Source organism: Pseudophryne corroboree, chromosome 7 (genome assembly GCF_028390025.1).
Source record: "Pseudophryne corroboree isolate aPseCor3 chromosome 7, aPseCor3.hap2, whole genome shotgun sequence".
In the NCBI taxonomy this organism is placed as follows: domain Eukaryota; kingdom Metazoa; phylum Chordata; class Amphibia; order Anura; family Myobatrachidae; genus Pseudophryne; species Pseudophryne corroboree.
In genome coordinates, this window is record NC_086450.1 from 512,511,289 (window position 1) to 512,538,459 (window position 27,171).

Here is a 27,171-nt window from a genome sequence, read left to right on the forward strand (position 1 = left end):
GCCTTGTATCTGGAGCACCTTCATCTATTACTCATTAACTACAGCACGCACTACTACTCCCAGCAGTATCACCTGCGCCTTGTATCTGGAGCACCTTCATCTATTACTCATTACCTGCAGCACGCACTACTACTCCCAGCAGTATCACCTGCGCCTTATATCTGGAGCACCTTCATCTATTACTCATTACCTGCAGCACGCACTACTACTCCCAGCAGTATCACCTGCACCTTGTATCTGGCAGCACCTTCATCTATTACTCATTACCTGCAGCACGCACTACTACTCCCAGCAGTATCACCTGCGCCTTATATCTGGCAGCACCTTCATCTATTACTCATTACCTGCAGCGCGCACTACTACTCCCAGCAATATCACCTGCGCCTTATATCTGGCAGCACCTTCATCTATTACTCATTACCTGCAGCACGCACTACTACTCCCAGCAGTATCACCTGCGCCTTATATCTGGCAGCACCTTCATCTATTACTCATTACCTACAGCACGCACTACTACTCCCAGCAGTATCACCTGCGCCTTGTATCTGGAGCACCTTCATCTATTACTCATTACCTGCAGCACACACTACTACTCCCAGCAGTATCACCTGCGCCTTGTATCTGGAGCACCTTCATCTATTACTCATTACCTACAGCACGCACTACAACTCCCAGCAGTATCACCTGCGCCTTGTATCTGGAGCACCTTCATCTATTACTCATTACCTACAGCACGCACTACTACTCCCAGCAGTATCACCTGCGCCTTATATCTGGCAGCACCTTCATCTATTACTCATTACCTGCAGCACGCACTACTACTCCCAGCAGTATCACCTGCGCCTTGTATCTGGAGCACCTTCATCTATTACTCATTACCTACAGCACGCACTACAACTCCCAGCAGTATCACCTGCGCCTTGTATCTGGAGCACCTTCATCTATTACTCATTACCTACAGCACGCACTACTACTCCCAGCAGTATCACCTGCGCCTTATATCTGGCAGCACCTTCATCTATTACTCATTACCTGCAGCACGCACTACTACTCCCAGCAGTATCACCTGCGCCTTGTATCTGGAGCACCTTCATCTATTACTCATTACCTACAGCACGCACTACTACTCCCAGCAGTATCACCTGCGCCTTGTATCTGGAGCACCTTCATCTATTACTCATTACCTGCAGCACGCACTACTACTCCCAGCAGTATCACCTGCACCTTGTATCTGGAGCACTTTCATCTATTACTCATTACCTGCAGCACGCACTACTACTCCCAGCAGTATCACCTGCGCCTTATATCTGGCAGCACCTTCATCTATTACTCATTACCTACAGCACGCACTACTACTCCCAGCAGTATCACCTGCGCCTTGCATCTGGAGCACCTTCATCTATTACTCATTACCTGCAGCACTCACTACTACTCCCAGCAGTATCACCTGCGCCTTGTATCTGGAGCACCTTCATCTATTACTCATTACCTGCAGCACGCACTACTACTCCCAGCAGTATCACCTGCACCTTGTATCTGGAGCACCTTCATCTATTACTCATTACCTGCAGCACGCACTACTACTCCCAGCAGTATCACCTGCGCCTTGTATCTGGAGCACCTTCATCTATTACTCATTACCTGCAGCACGCACTACTACTCCCAGCAGTATCACCTGCGCCTTATATCTGGCAGCACCTTCATCTATTACTCATTACCTACAGCACGCACTACTACTCCCAGCAGTATCACCTGCGCTTTGTATCTGGAGCACCTTCATCTATTACTCATTACCTACAGCACACACTACTACTCCCAGCAGTATCACCTGCGCCTTATATCTGGCAGCACCTTCATCTATTACTCATTACCTACAGCACGCACTACTACTCCCAGCAGTATCACCTGCGCCTTGTATCTGGAGCACCTTCATCTATTACTCATTACCTGCAGCACGCACTACTACTCCCAGCAGTATCACCTGCGCCTTGTATCTGGAGCACCTTCATCTATTACTCATTACCTGCAGCACGCACTAATACTCCCAGCAGTATCACCTGCGCCTTATATCTGGCAACACCTTCATCTATTACTCATTACCTACAGCACGCACTACTACTCCCAGCAGTATCACCTGCGCCTTGTATCTGGAGCACCTTCATCTATTACTCATTACCTGCAGCACGCACTACTACTCCCAGCAGTATCACCTGCGCCTTGTATCTGGAGCACCTTCATCTATTACTCATTACCTGCAGCACTCACTACTACTCCCAGCAGTATCACCTGCGCCTTGTATCTGGAGCACCTTCATCTATTACTCATTACCTGCAGCCTACCCCAGCAAGCACTACTACTCCCAGCAGTATCACCTGCGCCTTGTATCTGGAGCACCTTCATCTATTACTCATTACCTGCAGCACGCACTACTACTCCCAGCAGTATCACCTGCGCCTTGTATCTGGAGCACCTTCATCTATTACTCATTACCTGCAGCACGCACTACTACTCCCAGCAGTATCACCTGCGCCTTGTATCTGGAGCACCTTCATCTATTACTCATTACCTGCAGCACACACTACTACTCCCAGCAGTATCACCTGCGCCTTATATCTGGAGCACCTTCATCTATTACTCATTACCTGCAGCACGCACTACTACTCCCAGCAGTATCACCTGCGCCTTGTATCTGGAGCACCTTCATCTATTACTCATTACCTACAGCACACACTACTACTCCCAGCAGTATCACCTGCGCCTTATATCTGGCAGCACCTTCATCTATTACTCATTACCTACAGCACGCACTACTACTCCCAGCAGTATCACCTGCGCTTTGTATCTGGAGCACCTTCATCTATTACTCATTACCTACAGCACACACTACTACTCCCAGCAGTATCACCTGCGCCTTGTATCTGGCAGCACCTTCATCTATTACTCATTACCTGCAGCACGCACTACTACTCCCAGCAGTATCACCTGCGCCTTGTATCTGGAGCACCTTCATCTATTACTCATTACCTGCAGCACGCACTACTACTCCCAGCAGTATCACCTGCGCCTTGTATCTGGAGCACCTTCATCTATTACTCATTACCTGCAGCACGCACTACTACTCCCAGCAGTATCACCTGCGCCTTATATCTGGCAGCACCTTCATCTATTACTCATTACCTACAGCACGCACTACTACTCCCAGCAGTATCACCTGCGCCTTATATCTGGCAGCACCTTCATCTATTACTCATTACCTGCAGCACGCACTACTACTCCCAGCAGTATCACCTGCGCCTTATATCTGGCAGCAACTTCATCTATTACTCATTACCTACAGCACGCACTACAACTCCCAGCAGTATCACCTGCGCCTTGTATCTGGAGCACCTTCATCTATTACTCATTACCTGCAGCACTCACTACTACTCCCAGCAGTATCACCTGCGCCTTGTATCTGGAGCACCTTCATCTATTACTCATTACCTACAGCACGCACTACTATTTCCAGCAGTATCACCTGCGCCTTGTATCTGGAGCACCTTCATCTATTACTCATTACCTGCAGCACGCACTACTACTCCCAGCAGTATCACCTGCGCCTTGTATCTGGAGCACCTTCATCTATTACTCATTACCTGCAGCACGCACTACTACTCCCAGCAGTATCATCTGCGCCTTGTATCTGGAGCACCTTCATCTATTACTCATTACCTACAGCACGCATTACTACTCCCAGCAGTATCACCTGCGCCTTGTATCTGGAGCACCTTCATCTATTACTCATTACCTGCAGCCTACCCCAGCAAGCACTACTACTTCCAGCAGTATCACCTGCGCCTTGTATCTGGAGCACCTTCATCTATTACTCATTAACTACAGCACGCACTACTACTCCCAGCAGTATCACCTGCGCCTTGTATCTGGAGCACCTTCATCTATTACTCATTACCTGCAGCACGCACTACTACTCCCAGCAGTATCACTTGCGCCTTATATCTGGCAGCACCTTCATCTATTACTCATTACCTACAGCACGCACTACTACTCCCAGCAGTATCACCTGCGCTTTGTATCTGGAGCACCTTCATCTATTACTCATTACCTACAGCACACACTACTACTCCCAGCAGTATCACCTGCGCCTTGTATCTGGCAGCACCTTCATCTATTACTCATTACCTGCAGCACGCACTACTACTCCCAGCAGTATCACCAGCGCCTTGTATCTGGAGCACCTTCATCTATTACTCATTACCTGCAGCACGCACTACTACTCCCAGCAGTATCACCTGCGCCTTGTATCTGGAGCACCTTCATCTATTACTCATTACCTGCAGCACGCACTACTACTCCCAGCAGTATCACCTGCGCCTTATATCTGGCAGCACCTTCATCTATTACTCATTACCTACAGCACGCACTACTACTCCCAGCAGTATCACCTGCGCCTTATATCTGGCAGCACCTTCATCTATTACTCATTACCTGCAGCACGCACTACTACTCCCAGCAGTATCACCTGCGCCTTATATCTGGCAGCACCTTCATCTATTACTCATTACCTACAGCACGCACTACTACTCCCAGCAGTATCACCTGCGCCTTGTATCTGGAGCACCTTCATCTATTACTCATTACCTGCAGCACGCACTACTACTCCCAGCAGTATCACCTGCGCCTTGTATCTGGAGCACCTTCATCTATTACTCATTACCTGCAGCCTACCCCAGCAAGCACTACTACTTCCAGCAGTATCACCTGCGCCTTGTATCTGGAGCACCTTCATCTATTACTCATTACCTGCAGCACGCACTACTACTCCCAGCAGTATCACCTGCGCCTTGTATCTGGAGCACCTTCATCTATTACTCATTACCTGCAGCACGCACTACTACTCCCAGCAGTATCACCTGCGCCTTATATCTTGCAGCACCTTCATCTATTACTCATTACCTACAGCACGCACTACTACTCCCAGCAGTATCACCTGCGCCTTATATCTGGCAGCACCTTCATCTATTACTCATTACCTGCAGCACTCACTACTACACCCAGCAGTATCACCTGCGCCTTATATCTGGCAGCACCTTCATCTATTACTCATTACCTACAGCACGCACTACTACTCCCAGCAGTATCACCTGCGCCTTGTATCTGGAGCACCTTCATCTATTACTCATTACCTGCAGCACGCACTACTACTCCCAGCAGTATCACCTGCGCCTTGTATCTGGCAGCACCTTCATCTATTACTCATTACCTGCAGCACGCACTACTACTCCCAGCAGTATCACCTGCGCCTTGTATCTGGAGCACCTTCATCTATTACTCATTACCTACAGCACGCACTACTACTCCCAGCAGTATCACCTGCGCCTTGTATCTGGAGCACCTTCATCTATTACTCATTACCTGCAGCACACACTACTACTCCCAGCAGTATCACCTGCGCCTTGTATCTGGCAGCACCTTCATCTATTACTCATTACCTGCAGCACGCACTACTACTCCCAGCAGTATCACCTGCGCCTAGTATCTGGAGCACCTTCATCTATTACTCATTACCTGCAGCACGCACTACTACTCCCAGCAGTATCACCTGCGCCTTGTATCTGGAGCACCTTCATCTATTACTCATTACCTGCAGCACGCACTACTACTCCCAGCAGTATCATCTGCGCCTTGTATCTGGAGCACCTTCATCTATTACTCATTACCTACAGCACGCACTACTACTCCCAGCAGTATCACCTGCGCCTTGTATCTGGAGCACCTTCATCTATTACTCATTACCTGCAGCCTACCCCAGCAAGCACTACTACTCCCAGCAGTATCACCTGCGCCTTGTATCTGGAGCACCTTCATCTATTACTCATTACCTGCAGCACGCACTACTACTCCCAGCAGTATCACCTGCGCCTTGTATCTGGCAGCACCTTCATCTATTACTCATTACCTGCAGCACGCACTACTACTCCCAGCAGTATCACCTGCGCCTTGTATCTGGAGCACCTTCATCTATTACTCATTACCTGCAGCACGCACTACTACTCCCAGCAGTATCACCTGCGCCTTGTATCTGGAGCACCTTCATCTATTACTCATTACCTGCAGCACACACTACTACTCCCAGCAGTATCACCTGCGCCTTATATCTGGAGCACCTTCATCTATTACTCAGTACCTACAGCACGCACTACTACTCCCAGCAGTATCACCTGCGCCTTATATCTGGCAGCACCTTCATCTATTACTCATTACCTACAGCACGCACTACTACTCCCAGCAGTATCACCTGCGCCTTATATCTGGCAGCACCTTCATCTATTACTCATTACCTGCAGCACGCACTACTACTCCCAGCAGTATCACCTGCACCTTGTATCTGGCAGCACCTTCATCTATTACTCATTACCTACAGCACGCACTACTACTCCCAGCAGTATCACCTGCGCCTTGTATCTGGAGCACCTTCATCTATTACTCATTACCTGCAGCACGCACTACTACTCCCAGCAGTATCACCTGCGCCTTATATCTGGAGCACTTTCATCTATTACTCAGTACCTACAGCACGCACTACTACTCCCAGCAGTATCACCTGCGCCTTATATCTGGCAGCACCTTCATCTATTACTCATTACCTACAGCACGCACTACTACTCCCAGCAGTATCACCTGCGCCTTATATCTGGCAGCACCTTCATCTATTACTCATTACCTGCAGCACACACTACTACTCCCAGCAGTATCACCTGCACCTTGTATCTGGAGCACCTTCATCTATTACTCATTACCTGCAGCACGCACTACTACTCCCAGCAGTATCACCTGCGCCTTGTATCTGGCAGCACCTTCATCTATTACTCATTACCTGCAGCACGCACTACTACTCCCAGCAGTATCACCTGCGCCTTGTATCTGGAGCACCTTCATCTATTACTCATTACCTGCAGCACGCACTACTACTCCCAGCAGTATCACCTGCGCCTTGTATCTGGAGCACCTTCATCTATTACTCATTACCTACAGCACGCACTACTACTCCCAGCAGTATCACCTGCGCCTTGTATCTGGCAGCACCTTCATCTATTACTCATTACCTGCAGCACACACTACTACTCCCAGCAGTATCACCTGCACCTTGTATCTGGAGCACCTTCATCTATTACTCATTACCTGCAGCACGCACTACTACTCCCAGCAGTATAACCTGCGCCTTGTATCTGGCAGCACCTTCATCTATTACTCATTACCTGCAGCACGCACTACTACTCCCAGCAGTATCACCTGCGCCTTGTATCTGGAGCACCTTCATCTATTACTCATTACCTGCAGCACGCACTACTACTCCCAGCAGTATCACCTGCGCCTTGTATCTGGAGCACCTTCATCTATTACTCATTACCTACAGCACACACTACTACTCCCAGCAGTATCACCTGCACCTTGTATCTGGAGCACCTTCATCTATTACTCATTACCTGCAGCACGCACTACTACTCCCAGCAGTATCATCTGCGCCTTGTATCTGGAGCACCTTCATCTATTACTCATTACCTGCAGCACGCACTACTACTCCCAGCAGTATCACCTGCGCCTTGTATCTGGCAGCACCTTCATCTATTACTCATTACCTGCAGCACGCACTACTACTCCCAGCAGTATCACCTGCGCCTTGTATCTGGAGCACCTTCATCTATTACTCATTACCTGCAGCACGCACTACTACTCCCAGCAGTATCACCTGCGCCTTGTATCTGGAGCACCTTCATCTATTACTCATTACCTACAGCACGCACTACTACTCCCAGCAGTATCACCTGCGCCTTGTATCTGGAGCACCTTCATCTATTACTCATTACCTGCAGCACGCACTACTACTCCCAGCAGTATCACCTGCGCCTTATATCTGGCAGCACCTTCATCTATTACTCATTACCTACAGCACGCACTACTACTCCCAGCAGTATCACCTGCGCCTTGTATCTGGAGCACCTTCATCTATTACTCATTACCTGCAGCACGCACTACTACTCCCAGCAGTATCACCTGCGCCTTGTATCTGGAGCACCTTCATCTATTACTCATTACCTACAGCACGCACTACTACTCCCAGCAGTATCACCTGCGCCTTGTATCTGGAGCACCTTCATCTATTACTCATTACCTGTAGCACGCACTACTACTCCAGCAGTATCACCTGCGCCTTGTATCTGGAGCACCTTCATCTATTACTCATTACCTGCAGCACGCACTACTACTCCCAGCAGTATCACCTGCGCCTTATATCTGGCAGCACCTTCATCTATTACTCATTACCTACAGCACGCACTACTACTCCCAGCAGTATCACCTGCGCCTTGTATCTGGAGCACCTTCATCTATTACTCATTACCTGCAGCACGCACTACTACTCCCAGCAGTATCACCTGCGCCTTGTATCTGGAGCACCTTCATCTATTACTCATTACCTACAGCACGCACTACTACTCCCAGCAGTATCACCTGCGCCTTGTATCTGGAGCACCTTCATCTATTACTCATTACCTGTAGCACGCACTACTACTCCAGCAGTATCACCTGCGCCTTGTATCTGGAGCACCTTCATCTATTACTCATTACCTGCAGCACGCACTACTACTCCCAGCAGTATCACCTGCGCCTTGTATCTGGAGCACCTTCATCTATTACTCATTACCTGCAGCACGCACTACTACTCCCAGCAGTATCACCTGCGCCTTGTATCTGGAGCATCTTCATCTATTACTCATTACCTGCAGCACGCACTACTACTCCCAGCAGTATCATCTGCGCCTTGTATCTGGAGCACCTTCATCTATTACTCATTACCTACAGTACGCACTACTACTCCCAGCAGTATCACCTGCGCCTTGTATCTGGAGCACCTTCATCTATTACTCATTACCTGCAGCCTACCCCAGCAAGCACTACTTATCCCAGCAGTATCACCTGCGCCTTGTATCTGGAGCACCTTCATCTATTACTCATTACCTGCAGCCTACCCCAGCAAGCACTACTACTCCCAGCAGTATCACTTGCGCCTTGTATCTGGAGCACCTTCATCTATTACTCATTACCTGCAGCACGCACTACTACTCCCAGCAGTATCACCTGCGCCTTGTATCTGGAGCACCTTCATCTATTACTCATTACCTGCAGCACGCACTACTACTCCCAGCAGTATCACCTGCGCCTTGTATCCGGAGCACCTTCATCTATTACTCATTGTGATAGAGAGTTGTGTGGCACCTGGCACATAATGATGGGGATACAGTGGTGATGGTGATAAGAAGATTATATTGCTAATGATGATGATTACAGCAATGACAATAATAGTGAGGGTGGTAATCAGATGATGATTGTGATGGTGTGGATGATGTTGATAACAATTGTGAAGATGATGATGATGATGATGATACTGTTGCTGAAGATGATGATACTGATGATCGTGATGGTGTAGAATAGATAATGATTCTGATGGTGTAGATGATGATGATAGTGATAGTGTTGGTGATAGTGATGGTGGTGATGATAGTGATGGTGTAGATGATGGTGATAGTGATGGTGTGGATGATAATAGTGATGGTGTAGATGATGATGATAGTGATAGTGTTGGTGATGGTGTAGATGATAGTGATAGTGATGGTGTAGATGATGATGATAGTGATAGTGTTGGTGATAGTGATGGTGTAGATGATAGTGATGGTGTAGATGATGATGATAGTGATGGTGTAGATGATAGTGATGGTGTAGATGATGATGATAGTGATGGTGTGGATGATGATGATAGTGATGGTGTGGATGATAATAGTGATGGAGTAGATGATGACAGTGATGGTGTAGAATAGATAATGATTCTGATGGTGTAGATGATGATGATAGTGATAGTGTTGGTGATAGTGATGGTGGTGATGATAGTGATGGTGTAGATGATGATGATAGTGATGGTGTAGATGATAGTGATGGTGTAGATGATGATGATAGTGATAGTGTTGGTGATAGTGATGGTGGTGATGATAGTGATGGTGTAGATGATGATGATAGTGATGGTGTAGATGATAGTGATGGTGTAGATGATGATGATAGTGATGGTGTAGATGATAGTGATGGTGTAGATGATGATGATAGTGATGGTGTAGATGATAGTGATGGTGTAGATGATGATGATAGTGATGGTGTGGATGATAATAGTGATGGAGTAGATGATGACAGTGATGGTGTAGAATAGATAATGATTCTGATGGTGTAGATGATGATGATAGTGATAGTGTTGGTGATGGTGTAGATGATAGTGATGGTGTAGATGATGATGATGATGATGATAGTGATGGTGTAGATGATAGTGATGGTGTAGATGATGATGATAGTGATGGTGTGGATGATAATAGTGATGGAGTAGATTATGATAGTGATGGTGTAGATGATGATGATGATGATGATGATGATAGTGATGGTGTGGATGATAATAGTGATGGTGATAGTGATGGTGTAGATTATAGTGATAATGATGGTGTAGATGATAGTGATGGTGTAGATGATGCTCATCGTGATGGTGTAGATGATGGTGATAATATTGATTGTAATAGTGACAGTGTAGATAATGGTGATGATAGTGATGGTGTAGATGATGGTGACGATATTGATAATAGTGACAGTGTAGATAATGCTGATGATAGTGATGGTTATAGTGATGGTGTAGATGATCATAGTGATGGTGTAGATGATGGTGATGATATTGATGGTAATAGTGACAGTGTAGATGATAGTGATGGTGTAGATGATGATGATGATGATGATAGTGATGGTGTGGATGATAATAGTGATGGAGTAGTTGATGATGGTGATAGTGTTGGTGTAGATGATAGTGATGGTGTAAATGATAGTGAATATAGATGATGCTCATAGTGATGGTGTATATTATGATGATGATAATGATGGTAATAATAACAGTGTAGACAATGATGATGGTAATAGTGACAGTGTAGATAATGGTGATGATAGTGATGGTGTAGATGATGATGATGATGATTGTGATGGTGTAGATGATGGTGACGATATTGATAATAGTGACAGTGTAGATAATGCTGAGGATAGTGATAGTTATAGAGATGGTGTAGATGATCATAGTGATGGTGTAAATGATGGTGATGATATTGATGGTAATAGTGACAGTGTAGATAATAATGATGATGATGATGATGATAGTGATGGTGTGGATGATAATAGTGATGGAGTAGTTGATGATGGTGATAGTGTTGGTGTAGATGATGATGATAGTGATGGTGTAGATGATGATGATAGTGATGGTGTAGATGATAGTGATGGTGTAGATCACAGGTTCTCAAACTCGGTCCTCAGGACCCCACACGGTCCATGTTTTGGAGGTCACCTGTAGATTTTCAAAATGTGACAGTTGGTGATACACAGTGCAGCTGCTGGGTGACATGGAAAACGTGAACCGTGTGGGGTCCTGAGGACTGAGTTTGAGAACCACTGGTGTAGATGATAGTGATAGTGATGGTGTGGATGATAATAGTGATGGAGTAGTTGATGATGGTGATAGTGTTGGTGTAGATGATAGTGATGGTGTAGATGATAGTGAATATAGATGATGCTCATAGTGATGGTGTATATTATGATGATGATAATGATGGTAATAATAACAGTGTAGACAATGATGATGGTAATAGTGAGTGTAGGTAATGGTGATGATAGTGATGGTGTAGATCAGGGGTGGGGAACCTTTTTTCTACCGAGGGCCATTTGGATATTTATAAAATCCTTCGGGGCCATACAAAAATTCTCAACTTAAAAAATTACCCTGCCCCCAAGTAGGTCTGCCCCTTAGAGGTACTGTGTGTGCGCGAGGGTGTGGCCAGTTAAAATGGGACGTGATACACATATGCCCCTAATAGTGCGGTGCCAGGTATACAAATGCCCCCACAGTGCCAGGTATACAAATGCCCCCACAGTGCCAGGTATACAAATGCCCCTCACAGTGTCAGGTATACAGATGTCCCCACAGTGCCAGGTATACAGATGCCCCCACAGTGCCAGGTATACAAATGCCCCTCACAGTGCCAGGTATACAGATGCCCCCATAGTGCCAGGTATACAGATGCCCCCACAGTGCCAGGTATACAGATGCCCCCACAGTGCCAGGTATACAGATGTCCCCACAGTGCCAGGTATACAGATGCCCCCAGTGCCAGGTAAATAAATGCCCCTCACAGTGCCAGTTATACAGATGCCCCCACAGTGCCAGGTATACAAATGCCCCCCACAGTGCCACGTATACAAATGCCCCCCACAGTGCCAGGTATACAGATGCCCCCCACAGTGCCAGGTATATAGATTCCCCCACAGTGCCAGGTATACAGATGCCCCTCACAGTGCCAGGTATACAGATGTCCCCACAGTGCCAGGTATACAGATGCCCCCACAGTGCCAGGTATACAAATGCCCCTCACAGTGCCAGGTATACAGATGTCCCCACAGTGCCAGGTATACAGATGCCCCCACAGTGCCAGGTATACAAATGCCCCCACAGTGCCAGGTATACAGAGGCCCTCCCCCCTCCGTGCTGCTTACCTCGGCGGGACACGGAGGAGAGCGCGGCTGTCGGGTGGGAGCGGCGGCGTGTAGTACTCCAAACCAGCCGCCGGTTCGAGAGCCAATCAGAGCTCGCGGACCGGCAGCCGCGGCTCCTGATTGGCTGCCGGTCCGCGAGCTCTGATTGGCTCACGGACCGGCGGCTGGTTTGAAGTACTACACGCCGCCGCTCCCACCCGACAGCCGCGCTCCCACCCGACAGCCGCGCTCTCCTCCCTGTTCTGACAGCTGAGACACGCTGCCACCGGACTGAGCGGCAGCTTGTCTCACTGACACAAGCTGGTGGGCCGGACCAAACGGCTTTGCGGGCCGGAAGATCCCCACCCCTGGTGTAGATGGTGATAGTGATGGTGATGATAACAATGATGATAGTTATGGTGTAGAAAATGATGACAATAGTGATGGTGTGGATGATAATAGTGATGGTGTGGATGATAATAGTGATGGTGTGGATGATAATCGTGATGGAGTAGATGATGATAGTGATGGTGTAGATGATGGTGATAATATTGATGGTAATAGTGACAGTGTAGATAATGGTGATGATAGTGATGGTGTAGGTGATGATAATGATGATAGTGATGGTGTAGATGATGATAGTGATGGTGTGGATGATAATAGTGATGGAGTAGATGATGATAGTGATGGTGTAGATGATAGTGATGGTGTAGATGATAGTGAATATAGATGATGCTCATAGTGATGTTGTAGATGATGATATTGATGGTAATAGTAACAGTGTAGACAATGATGATGGTGATAGTGATGGTGTAGATGATCATAGTGATGGTGTAGATGATGGTGATGGTGTAGATGATCATAGTAATGGTGTAAATGATGGTGATGGTATAGATGATCATAGTGATGGTGGAGATCAGTGGTGGCCAACGCGTGGCTCTTGAACCACATGCGGCTCTTTCTTTATTCAAATGAGGCTCCCAACACTCAAAGTCACGTGGACCACAAGAGATTGTAAACCGCTGCACTCCAGCCAGACATGCAGCAGCACTACGAAGACTGAGAACTGAGGGAGCCAAATACACACGGAGGAGCTGGCTGGAATGACACAGGCGGGTGCTGGCTGGAGTGACACAGGAGGGTGCTGGCTGGAGTGACACAGGAGGGTGCTGGCTGGAGTGACACAGGCGGTGCTGGCTGGAGTGACACAGGCTGGTGCTGGCTGGAGTGACACAGGCGGGTGCTGGCTGGAGTGACACAGGCGGGTGCTGGCTGGAATGACACAGGCGGGTGCTGGCTGGAGTGACACAGGAGGGTGCTGGCTGGAGTGACACAGGAGGGTGCTGGCTGGAGTGACACAGGCGGTGCTGGCTGGAGTGACACAGGCTGGTGCTGGCTGGAGTGACACAGGCGGGTGCTGGCTGGAGTGACACAGGTGGGTGCTGGCTGGAGTGACACAGGCGGGTGCTGGCTGGAGTGACACAGGCGGGTGCTGGCTGGAGTGACACAGGAGGGTGCTGGCTGGAGTGACACAGGCGGGTGCTGGCTGGAGTGACACAGGCGGGTGCTGGCTGGAGTGACACAGGCGGGTGCTGGCTGGAGTGACACAGGCGGGTGCTGGCTGGAGTGACACAGGCGGGTGCTGGCTGGAGTGACACATGGGGAAACTGAAGTGTATTATGTGAATCTGGCTTTTCAATATATTTTCTGCGGATCTGGCTTTTTAAATTATTTGATTTAGAAGTGGCTTTTTCACTGTATTTTATGTTGGATCTGGCATTTTCGATGTATTTTATACCAGGGGCGTGGCCTAGCAGATACAAGGTCACACCCCATTTTTGCAAGTGCGCCTTCGGCTCGAAGTCGGCTCTTTGATGTACCTAACAAGATTCCTTGACTCTTTGTCTCTGACTGGTTGGCCACCCCTGGTGTAGAGGATGGTGATGGTGTAGATCAGGCTTTTTCAACCAGTGTGCCGTGGCACACTAGTGTGCCGCGACCAGTTGCAAGGCGTGCCGCGGAGCCAGAGCCACTTCTTGCACCTTCAGAGTGAACTGTTGGCTCGGGCTCTTCTTAGAGGATCAGTTGTGATAGGGTCGTGACCTATGCCTTGAAGACGCGGTGGTGTGAAATCATAGGTCACAGCTGCCGCGTCTCAAACCCAGCCAGCACACCCACCTGCATGCATATCTTCCAGTTCCCGCCTACATCCACAGCTTTCCTTGCCCACCCATGTCCACACCTGACCGACCATCCGCTGCTCAGTATTCGCAGCACTCCACTATGAACAACCCCACCACTGAGGGACAATGAGGAGGACAGCTGACTGGTAGGGGCTAATATTTGTTATTTTATTTCTCCTGTGGGGTGCAAGAGGATTTATGTGTGGAAAATAAGGATTTATGGATTTATGGGGGGAATAATGTGAATAATTCATGTGGGGAGCAATAGGATTTATGTGGGAGCAATGTCATTGCTTTTTCTGTGTAGGCCAATGTATGTGTGGATTTTTTTTTTTACTGTGAGGGCCAATGTGTTTGGTTTTTTTCCTGTGGGGAACTGATGGTGGTGTGCCTTGGCAATTTTAAAATATTGTTTGGTGTGCCGCGAGTAAAAAAAGGTTGAAAATCACTGGTGTAGATGATCATAGTGATGATGTAGATGATGGTGAAATTGATGGTAATAGTGACAGTGTAGATAATGATAGTGATGGTGTAGATAATGATAGTGATGGTGTAGATGATAATAGTGAAGGTGTAGATGATGATAGTGGTGGTGTAGATGATAGCAAATGTAGATGATGATGATGATAGTGATGGTTTAGATGATGGTTAAAGTGATGGTGTAGATGATGGTGATGATAGTGTTGGTAATGTAGGTGATGATAGTGATGGTGTAGATGATTATGACGATGATAACAATGATAGTGATGGTGTAGATCAGGCATTCCCAACCGCGGTCCTCAAGGCACACCAACAGTGCAGGTTTTAGTGATATCCAGGATTCAGCACAGATGGTTAAATCAAAATAACTGAGGTACTAATTAAGTCACCTGTGTTCAAGCCTGGATATCACTAAAACCAGGACTGTTAGTGTGCCTTGAGGACCGCGGTTGGGAAACACTGGTGTAGATGATGGTGATGATAGTGTTGGTAATGTAGGTGATGATAGTGATGGTGTAGATGATTATGACGATAACAATGATAGTGATGGTGTAGATGATGGTGATGATAGTGATGGTGTAGATGATAGTTAACGTAGATGATGATGATGTATAGATGATGATAGTGATGGTATAGATGATGGTGATGGTGATGATGATGATAACAAGGATAGTTATGGTGGTGGTGATGATGATGATGATGATGATGATAACAAGGATAGTGATGGTGTAGATGATTATGGTGATAGTGCTGGTGATTGTGATGGTGTAGATGATTATGGTGGTGATGATGATAACAATGATAGTGATGGTGTAGATGATGGTGATGATAGTGATGGTGTAGATGATAGTTAACGTAGATGATGATAGTGATGGTATAGATGATGGTGATGGTGATGATGATGATAACAAGGATAGTTATTGTGGTGATGATGATGATGATGATGATGATAATAACAAGGATAGTGATGGTGTAGATAATTATGGTGATAGTGCTGGTGATTGTGATGGTGTAGATGATTATGGTGATGATGATAACAATGATAGTGATGGTGTAGATGATGGTGATGATAGTGAGAGTGTAGATGATAGTGACGATGATAGAGATGGTGTAGATGATGGTGATGATAGTGGTGGTGTTGATGATAGTGATGGTGTATGTGATGATAGTGATGGTGTAGATAGCGAATGTAGATGATGGTGTAGATGATGATGATAGTGTGTGTAGATGATGGTGATGATAGTGTTGGTAATGTAGGTGATGATAGTAACAGTGTATATGATAGTGATGATAGTGACGATGATAGAGATGGTGTAGATGATGGTGCTGATAGTGATGGTGTAGATGATTATAGTGATGATGATGATAGCAATGATAGTGATGGTGTAGATGATGGTGATGATAGTGATGGTGTAGATGATGGTGATGATAGTGTTGGTAATGTAGGTGATGATAGTGATGGTGTAGATGATTATAGTGATGATGATAACAATGATAGTGATGGTGTAGATGATGGTGATGATAGTGATGGTGTAGATGATGGTGATGATAGTGATGGTGTAGATGATGGTGATGATAGTGTTGGTAATGTAGGTGATGATAGTGATGGTGTAGATGATTATAGTGATGATGATAACAATGATAGTGTTGGTGTAGATGATGGTGATGATAGTGATGGTGTAGATGATAGTGAATGTAGATGATGATGATGTGTAGATGATGATGATAGTGATGGTGTAGATGATGATGATGGTATAGACGATGATGGTGATGATAGTGCTGGTGATTGTGACGGTGTAGATGATGATGATGATGATGATGATGATGATGATAACAAGGATAGTGATGGTGATGATAGTGATGGTGTAGATGATTATGGTGATGATAGTGCTGGTGATTGTGATGGTGTAGATGATTATGGTGATGATAACAATGATAATGATAGTGATGGTGTAGATGATGGTGATGATAGTGAGAGTGTAGATGATAGTGACGGTGATAGAGATGGTGTAGATGATGGTGATAATAGTGATGGTGTTGATGATGATAGTGATGGTGTATGTGATGATAGTGATGGTGTAGATGATAGCGAATGTAGATGATGATGATGATGATAGTGTGTGTAGATGATGGTGATGATAGTGTTGATAATGTAGGTGATGATGGTAACAGTGTATATGATAGTGATGATAGTGACGATGATAGAGATGGTGTAGATGATGGTGATGGTGTAGATGATGGTTATGATAGTGATGGTGTAGATGGTGATGATAGTGTTGGTAATAGTGATGGTGTAGATGATGCTGGTGATAGTGAAGATAATGGTGAAGATGATGATGATAGTGATGGTGTAGATGATGATGATGGTGATGATAGTGCTGGTAATAGTGATAGTGTAGATGATGGTGATGATAGTGACAGTGATAGTGAAGAAGATGATGGTGATGACAGTGATAGTGAAGATGATGGTTATGATAATGATAGTATAGATGATGGTGATGACAGTGACAGTGATAGTGAAGATGATGGTGATGATGGTGTAGATGATAGTGATGGTGTAGATGATAGTGATGGTGTAGATGATTATGATAGTAACGGTGATGGTGTAGATGATGGTGATGAAAGTGATGATAGTGAAGATGATGGTGATGATAGTGATAGTATAGATGATGGTGATGACTGTGATAGTGAAGATGATGGTGATGATAGTGATAGTATGGATGTTGGTGATAGTGATAGTGAAGATGATGGCGATGATAGTGTTGGTGTAGATGATGGTGATAGTGATGGTGTAGATGATGGTGATAGTGTAGATGATAGTGATGGTGTAGATGGTAGTGATGGTGTAGATGATGGTGATAGTGATGGTGTAGATCAGGCATGTCCAAACTGCGGCCCTCCAGCTGTTGAGAAACTACACATCCCAGCATGCCCTGACACAGCTTTAGCATTTTCTGATAGCAAAACTGTGTCAGGGCATGCTGGGATATGTAGTTTCACAACAGCTGGAGGGCCGCAGTTTGGACATGCCTGGTGTAGATGATGGTGATAGTGTAGATGATAGTGATGGTGTAGATGATAGTGATGGTGTAGATGATTATGATGATAGTGACGGTGATGGTGTAGATGATGGTGATGAAAGTGATGATAGTGAAGATGATGGTGATGATAGTGATGGTGTAGATGATGGTGATAGTGTAGATGATGATGGTGATGATAGTGATGAAGTAGATAATGATGATGATGATGATGATGATGATGATGATGATGATGATGATAATATAGATATACACTGAGGATATGGTGTATACCAGGCTGATAGAGAGTTGTATGCATTACAGGAATTGTACGACTCTGTATATGGGTGACAACACACGGTTTGTGTATGTTTTAGAGCCCAACAGTGTGAGCCGCTCATATCCTGTGCTGCCTGAAATCCAGACTCTAACGTTACAGTACACACACTCGATTGGCTACAGAAGATGTCACTCAAAGAAGGGCACGTTGACCAACAGGGCCCAGAAACTCTTCTGTGGAAGTAGACTGCAGACACCATAGACAACAGACGGACGTGTGTCATGGTGGGGAGGTTACAGTTCCCTGGGATTAGGCCGTTATTGGGTCTGCACTGCTTATATTACATTTCTCAGTACTGCATGAGACGGTTGCTGTAACTGGTCACGTGACTACACAGAGGAGGAATCACCGCCCCAGGGCTGACCACAATGCGTTGTTATTAACCTGGTATATACAGTAATAGTTTCTCCCTCAGCATACCTGATGCTTATAAAGCACCCATCATACATGGGGTAACAGTGTACAGACAACGGCAGATGATTTAGTAATAAATAACATTAATGTATTTCCATCCATTCCAGCCGCAGCTCACTAAGTGCACCGTGATGAGTGAGACAGCCGGAGCTGCAAACTACCAGGTGCTCTTGAAAACGAATCCGATTCTGGTAAGTATCAGCTTCTGTATTCTTGTCTTACAATCAGGCCTGAAGAGCTGACAATCTGCCAGTTCTATCTGTCAATCACTGTGTTACTTGAGGGTATAGAGTAAAACCAGCCTCCATCTTATTTATTAAGAAGTGTTTCAACTTGCACGGAATACAGTAGCATCGAGCTATAACTCCTAAGACGTAGCGCACATAATTCCACCAATGTACAGCCATGCATCAGAGGCAACAACGTCTCATAACAAATGAAACTGTGGAGACCAGGTGCCCAGGTTAGTAAACACAGCCATTGTCTGTGTCTGCAGAGACTGGAAGAAAAACCCAGTGAGAGTTAATCAAACCAAGTGTATTTAGACATACAGCAGAGATCAAAAGCCATACCATATTTAATCTGGTTTGGACAAAAAAAAATATTTTCTATAAGAGCTACGAGCCTGCAAAATCATCTAAAAATGGCTGATGTCTAGTCGAAGGTTAGGTGTGATTTGGAAATCACTCGGAAGTGATATGAGGTATCTCACAACACCATGCATCATATTGCATTGAACTCCTTTTGTAAATACATTTTCTATTAGTCTTTCATATACACTCCAGGCCTCAGTCTTTAAGGAGACTCTTAGATTACAAGTTTATACTATAAATATATTTAATTGCTATAACCAGGAGGGTAGATCAGCCAACTGCGTGGTAATCTGTGTCGCTGAGCTTGACCAACGGTGATAAAGTATTTTGGGGACCTGTGGCCCTTTGTAATTATCACAGGTGGTGACAGTGCAGGTAGCGTGGTGCCGTCTAGGTAATTAATTTACTGTGCTCTGCCGATAAAGTGCAACCCATCAGGGATACGTACTGAGGCCCCTGGCACCTTTATTGTCTGATCCATCGCTGTATCTCTGTCTCTATCTCATTCCTCAGAATTGTTCGGTGGGGTCCTGTCTCAGAACTGTCTGTAACATCAGTGATCTGGGGACTCAGACATCGGTGACCTTCACGATCCGTGGCTCCGTGACTAAAGCCTGGACCACACAGGTGGTAACCCTGGATAGTGTATCTATATATGACATCTGTATTCACCCACACACACTACAGCGATATATAGCAGACACTCAGAGCTTACTAATAAATACATCTATAAATGGGAGATATGTACAGTAAGAGTCCTGCACACATGTAACATACATGACATGGTATGTCTATATACAGCGTCATATGCTGACATGAGACCTTTATATCTCTGGTCTCATGCACTCTGCTGGCTGTTAGTAAGAAGAACTATATACTATGTAGTAATAGAAAGAGTGCAGCAGAGTGCGTGGGAAAAAATCCCTTTGTTTTTCTTGTCTAGAGAAACCCCCTCCCGCAGCACCTGAGGAATGTTACCAGCTTTATTATAGCAGCACCTGAGGAATGTTACCAGCTTTATTAGAGCAGCACCTGAGGAGTGTTACCAGCTTTATTAGAGCAGCACCTGAGGAATGTTACCAGCTTTATTAGAGCAGCACCTGAGGAATGTTACCAGCTTTATTAGAGCAGCACCTGAGGAATGTTACCAGCTTGATTAGAGCAGCACCTGAGGAGTGTTACCAGCTTGATTAGAGCAGCACCTGAGGAATGTTACCAGCTTTATTAGAGCAGCACCTGAGGAGTGTTACCAGCTTTATTAGAGCAACACCTGAGGAATGTTACCAGCTTTATTAGAGCAGCACCTGAGGAATGTTACCAGCTTTATTAGAGCAGCACCTGAGGAATGTTACCAGCTTTATTAGAGCAGCACCTGAGGAATGTTACCAGCTTTATTAGAGCAGCACCTGAGGAGTGTTACCAGCTTGATTAGAGCAGCACCTGAGGAATGTTACCAGCTTGATTAGAGCAGCACCTGAGGAATGTTACCAGCTTGATTAGAGCAGCACCTGAGGAATGTTACCAGCTTTATTAGAGCAGCACCTGAGGAATGTTACCAGCTTTATTAGAGCAGCACCTGAGGAATGTTACCAGCTTTATTAGAGCAGCACCTGAGGAGTGTTACCAGCTTTATTAGAGCAGCACCTGAGGAATGTTACCAGCTTGATTAGAGCAGCACCTGAGGAATGTTACCAGCTTTATTAGAATAGCACCAGAGGAATGTTACCAGCTTGATTAGAGCAGCACCTGAGGAGTGTTACCAGCTTTATTAGAGCAGCACCTGAGGAATGTTACCAGCTTTATTAGAGCAGCACCTGAGGAATGTTACCAGCTTTATCAGAGCAGCACCTGAGGAATGTTACCAGCTTGATTAGAGCAGCACCTGAGGAATGTTACCAGCTTGATTAGAGCAGCACCTGAGGAATGTTACCAGCTTGATTAGAGCAGCACCTGAGGAGTGTTACCAGCTTTATTAGAGCAGCACCTGAGGAGTGTTACCAGCTTTATTAGAGCAGCACCTGAGGAATGTTACCAGCTTTATTAGAGCAGCACCTGAGGAATGTTACCAGCTTTATCAGAGCAGCACCTGAGGAATGTTACCAGCTTGATTAGAGCAGCACCTGAGGAATGTTACCAGCTTTATTAGAGAACACCTGAGGAATGTTACCAGCTTTATTAGAGCAGCACCTGAGGAATGTTACCAGCTTTATTAGAGCAGCACCTGAGGAATGTTACCAGCTTTATTAGAGCAGCACCTGAGGAGTGTTACCAGCTTTATTAGAGCAGCACCTGAGGAATGTTACCAGCTTTATTAGAGCAGCACCTGAGGAGTGTTACCAGCTTTATTAGAGCAGCACCTGAGGAATGTTACCAGCTTTATTAGAGCAGCACCTGAGGAGTGTTACCAGCTTTATTAGAGCAGCACCTGAGGAATGTTACCAGCTTTATTAGAGCAGCACCTGAGGAGTGTTACCAGCTTGATAAGAGCAGCACCTGAGGAATGTTACCAGCTTGATTAGAGCAGCACCTGAGGAATGTTACCAGCTTGATTAGAGCAGCACCTGAGGAATGTTACCAGCTTGATTAGAGCAGCACCTGAGGAATGTTACCAGCTTGATTAGAGCAGCACCTGAGGAATGTTACCACCTTTATTAGAGCAGCACCTGAGGAATGTTACCAGCTTTATTAGAGCAACACCTGAGGAATGTTACCAGCTTTATTAGAGCAGCACCTGAGGAATGTTACCAGCTTTATTAGAGCAGCACCTGAGGAATGTTACCAGCTTTATTAGAGAACACCTGAGGAATGTTACCAGCTTTATTAGAGCAGCACCTGAGGAATGTTACCAGCTTTATTAGAGCAGCACCTGAGAAATGTTACCAGCTTGATTAGAGCAGTTTGTCATTATTTATTGTATCTCTGGTCTCAGACAGAGCAGCAGAAGATCTCACTCCAGAGCTCAGCAGAGATTGCATATGATTCCAGCACGTATCATCAGAACCATCGTTTCATCAGAGCCCAGGTATTGGCAGGATTCATGTTCCCATTATTCCTTCTGTGCTCCTGTTCTAACTCAGCCTGCGGGGTCCCCCCCCCCATTGTACCCTATGTATTCCTGTCCTAGATCAGCCTGCGGAGTCCCCCCCCATTGTACCCTCTGTACTCCTGTACTAGATCAGCCTGCGGGGTCCCCCCATTCTACCCTTTGTACTCCTGTACTAGATCAGCCTGCGGGGTCCCCCCCATTGTACCCTCTGTACTCCTGTACTAGATCAGCCTGCGGGGTCCCCATTGTACCCTATGTACTCCTGTACTAGATCAGCCTGCGGGGTCCCCCCTATTGTACCCTCTGTGCTCCTGTACTAGATCAGCCTGCGGGGTCCCCCCTATTGTACCCTATGTACTCCTGTACTAGATCAGCCTGCGGGGTCCCCGCCATTGTACCCTATGTACTCCTGTACTAGATCAGCCTGCGGGGTCCCCCCCATTGTACCCTATGTACTCCTGTACTAGATCCGCCTGCGGGGTCCCCCCCATTGTACCCTCTGTACTCCTGTTCTAACTCAGCCTGCGGGGTCCCCCCATTGTACCCTATGTACCCCTGTACTAGATCAGCTTGCGGGGTCCCCGCCATTGTACCCTATGTACTCCTGTACTAGATCAGCCTGCGGGGTCCCCCCATTGTACCCTATGTACCCCTGTACTAGATCAGCTTGCGGGGTCCCCGCCATTGTACCCTATGTACTCCTGTACTAGATCAGCCTGCGGGGTCCCCCCATTGTACCCTATGTACCCCTGTACTAGATCAGCCTGCGGGGTCCCCGCCATTGTACCCTATGTACCCCTGTACTAGATCAGCCTGCGGGGTCCCCATTGTACCCTATGTACTCCTGTACTAGATCAGCCTGCGGGGTACCCCCATTGTACCCTATGTACCCCTGTACTAGATCAGCCTGCGGGGTCCCCGCCATTGTACCCTCTGTACTCCTGTACTAGATCAGCCTGCGGGGTCCCCCCTATTGTACCCTCTGTACTCCTGTACTAGATCAGCCTGCGGGGTCCCCCCATTGTACCCTATGTACTCCTGTACTAGATCAGCCTGCGGGGTCCCCCCATTGTAACCTCTGTACTCCTGTACTAGATCAGCCTGCGGGGTCCCTCCCATTGTAACCTCTGTACTCCTGTACTAGATCAGCCTGCGGGGTCCCCGCCATTGTACCCTATGTACTCCTGTACTAGATCAGCCTGCGGGGTCCCTCCCATTGTAACCTCTGTACTCCTGTACTAGATCAGCCTGCGGGGTCCCCCCTATTGTACCCTATGTACCCCTGTACTAGATCAGCTTGCGGGGTCCCCGCCATTGTACCCTCTGTACTCCTGTACTAGATTAGCCTGCGGGGTCCCTCCTATTGTACCCTATGTACCCCTGTACTAGATCAGCCTGCGGGGTCCCCCCATTGTACCCTCTGTACTCCTGTACTAGATCAGCCTGCGGGGTCCCCCCTATTGTACCCTATGTACCCCTGTACTAGATCAGCCTGCGGGGTCCCCCCTATTGTACCCTATGTACTCCTGTACTAGATCAGCCTGCGGGGTCCCCCCATTGTACCCTCTGTACTCCTGTACTAGATCAGCCTGCGGGGTCCCTCCTATTGTACCCTATGTACCCCTGTACTAGATCAGCCTGCGGGGTCCCCCCTATTGTACCCTATGTACTCCTGTACTAGATCAGCCTGCGGGGTCCCCCCTATTGTACCCTCTGTACTCCTGTACTAGATCAGCCTGCGGGGTCCCCCCTATTGTACCCTATGTACCCCTGTACTAGATCAGCCTGCGGGGTCCCCCCTATTGTACCCTATGTACTCCTGTACTAGATCAGCCTGCGGGGTCCCCCCTATTGTACCCTATGTACCCCTGTACTAGATCAGCCTGCGGGGTCCCCCCCATTGTACCCTCTGTACTCCTGTACTAGATCAGCCTGCGGGGTCCCCCCTATTGTACCCTCTGTACTCCTGTACTAGATCAGCCTGCGGGGTCCCCCCTATTGTACCCTATGTACCCCTGTACTAGATCAGCCTGTGGGGTCCCCCCCCATTGTACCCTCTGTACTCCTGTACTAGATCAGCCTGCGGGGTCCCCCCTATTGTACCCTATGTACTCCTGTACTAGATCAGCCTGCGGGGTCCCCCCTATTGTACCCTATGTACCCCTGTACTAGATCAGCCTGTGGGGTCCCCGCCATTGTACCCTCTGTACTCCTGTACTAGATCAGCCTGCGGGGTCCCCCCTATTGTACCCTCTGTACTCCTGTACTAGATCAGCCTGCGGGGTCCCCATTGTACCCTATGTACCCCTGTACTAGATCAGCCTGCGGGGTCCCCGCCATTGTACCCTATGTACCCCTGTACTAGATCAGCCTGCGGGGTCCCCGCCATTGTACCCTATGTACCCCTGTACTAGATCAGCCTGCGGGGTCCCCCCCATTGTACCCTATGTACCCCTGTACTAGATCAGCCTGCGGGGTCCCCGCCATTGTACCCTCTGTACTCCTGTACTAGATCAGCCTGCGGGGTCCCCCCATTGTACCCTATGTACTCCTGTACTAGATCAGCCTGCGGGGTCCCCCCCATTGTACCCTATGTACCCCTGTACTAGATCAGCCTGCGGGGTCCCCGCCATTGTACCCTCTGTACTCCTGTACTAGATCAGCCTGCGGGGTCCCCCCATTGTACCCTCTGTACTCCTGTACTAGATCAGCCTGCGGGGTCCCCCCCATTGTACCCTATGTACTCCTGTACTAGATCAGCCTGCGGGGTCCCCCCTATTGTACCCTATGTACCCCTGTACTAGATCAGCCTGCGGGGTCCCCATTGTACCCCTGTACTAGATCAGCCTGCGGGGTCCCCATTGTACCCTATGTACTCCTGTACTAGATCAGCCTGCGGGGTCCCCATTGTACCCTATGTACCCCTGTACTAGATCAGCCTGCGGGGTCCCCATTGTACCCTATGTACTCCTGTACTAGATCAGTCTGCGGGGTCTCCCCCCATTGTACCCTATGTACCCCTGTACTAGATCAGCCTGCGGGGTCCCCCCATTGTACCCTCTGTACTCCTGTACTAGATCAGCCTGCGGGGTCCCCCCCATTGTACCCTATGTACCCCTGTACTAGATCAGCCTGCGGGGTCCCCACCATTGTACCCTATGTACCCCTGTACTAGATCAGCCTGCGGGGTCCCCCCCATTGTACCCTCTGTACTCCTGTACTAGATCAGCCTGCGGGGTCCCCGCATTGTACCCTCTGTACTCCTGTACTAGATCAGCCTGCGGGGTCCCCCCTATTGTACCCTATGTACCCCTGTACTAGATCAGCCTGCGGGGTCCCCCCATTGTACCCTCTGTACTCCTGTACTAGATCAGCCTGCGGGGTCCCCCCATTGTACCCTCTGTACTCCTGTACTAGATCAGCCTGCGGGGTCCCCCCTATTGTACCCTATGTACCCCTGTACTAGATCAGCCTGCGGGGTCCCCCCATTGTACCCTCTGTACTCCTGTACTAGATCAGCCTGCGGGGTCCCCCCTATTGTACCCTATGTACCCCTGTACTAGATCAGCTTGCGGGGTCCCCCCATTGTACCCTCTGTACCCCTGTACTAGATCAGCCTGCGGGGTCCCCGCCATTGTACCCTATGTACCCCTGTACTAGATCAGCCTGCGGGGTCCCCGCCATTGTACCCTATGTACTCCTGTACTAGATCAGCCTGCGGGGTCCCCCCTATTGTACCCTATGTACCCCTGTACTAGATCAGCCTGCGGGGTCCCCCCATTGTACCCTATGTACCCCTGTACTAGATCAGCCTGTGGGGTCCCCGCCATTGTACCCTATGTACCCCTGTACTAGATCAGCCTGCGGGGTCCCCCCTATTGTACCCTATGTACCCCTGTACTAGATCAGCTTGCGGGGTCCCCGCCATTGTACCCTCTGTACTCCTGTACTAGATCAGCCTGCGGGGTCCCCCCTATTGTACCCTATGTACCCCTGTACTAGATCAGCCTGCGGGGTCCCCCCATTGTACCCTCTGTACTCCTATACTAGATCAGCCTGCGGGGTCCCCCCTATTGTACCCTATGTACCCCTGTACTAGATCAGCCTGCGGGGTCCCCCCTATTGTACCCTATGTACTCCTGTACTAGATCAGCCTGCGGGGTCCCCCCATTGTACCCTCTGTACTCCTGTACTAGATCAGCCTGCGGGGTCCCCCCTATTTTACCCTATGTACCCCTGTACTAGATCAGCCTGCGGGGTCCCCCCTATTGTACCCTATGTACTCCTGTACTAGATCAGCCTGCGGGGTCCCCCCTATTGTACCCTCTGTACTCCTGTACTAGATCAGCCTGCGGGGTCCCCCCTATTGTACCCTATGTACTCCTGTACTAGATCAGCCTGCGGGGTCCCCCCTATTGTACCCTATGTACCCCTGTACTAGATCAGCCTGCGGGGTCCCCCCCATTGTACCCTCTGTACTCCTGTACTAGATCAGCCTGCGGGG

At 47.8% G+C, this 27,171-nt stretch overlaps 1 protein-coding gene across 1 annotated transcript in view; it reads left to right on the top strand.

Moving 5' to 3' along the window:
- The window catches only part of LOC134945905 (integrin alpha-M-like), a 234,564-nt gene that overhangs the window by 188,154 nt on the left and 19,239 nt on the right, over window positions 1–27,171 (top strand). The window contains exons 26-28 of the mRNA XM_063935462.1: window positions 19,136–19,219; window positions 20,135–20,248; window positions 22,551–22,643. Of these exons, the coding sequence (XP_063791532.1) occupies window positions 19,136–19,219; window positions 20,135–20,248; window positions 22,551–22,643 (291 nt within the window). The remainder of the gene's footprint in view (window positions 1–19,135; window positions 19,220–20,134; window positions 20,249–22,550; window positions 22,644–27,171) is intronic.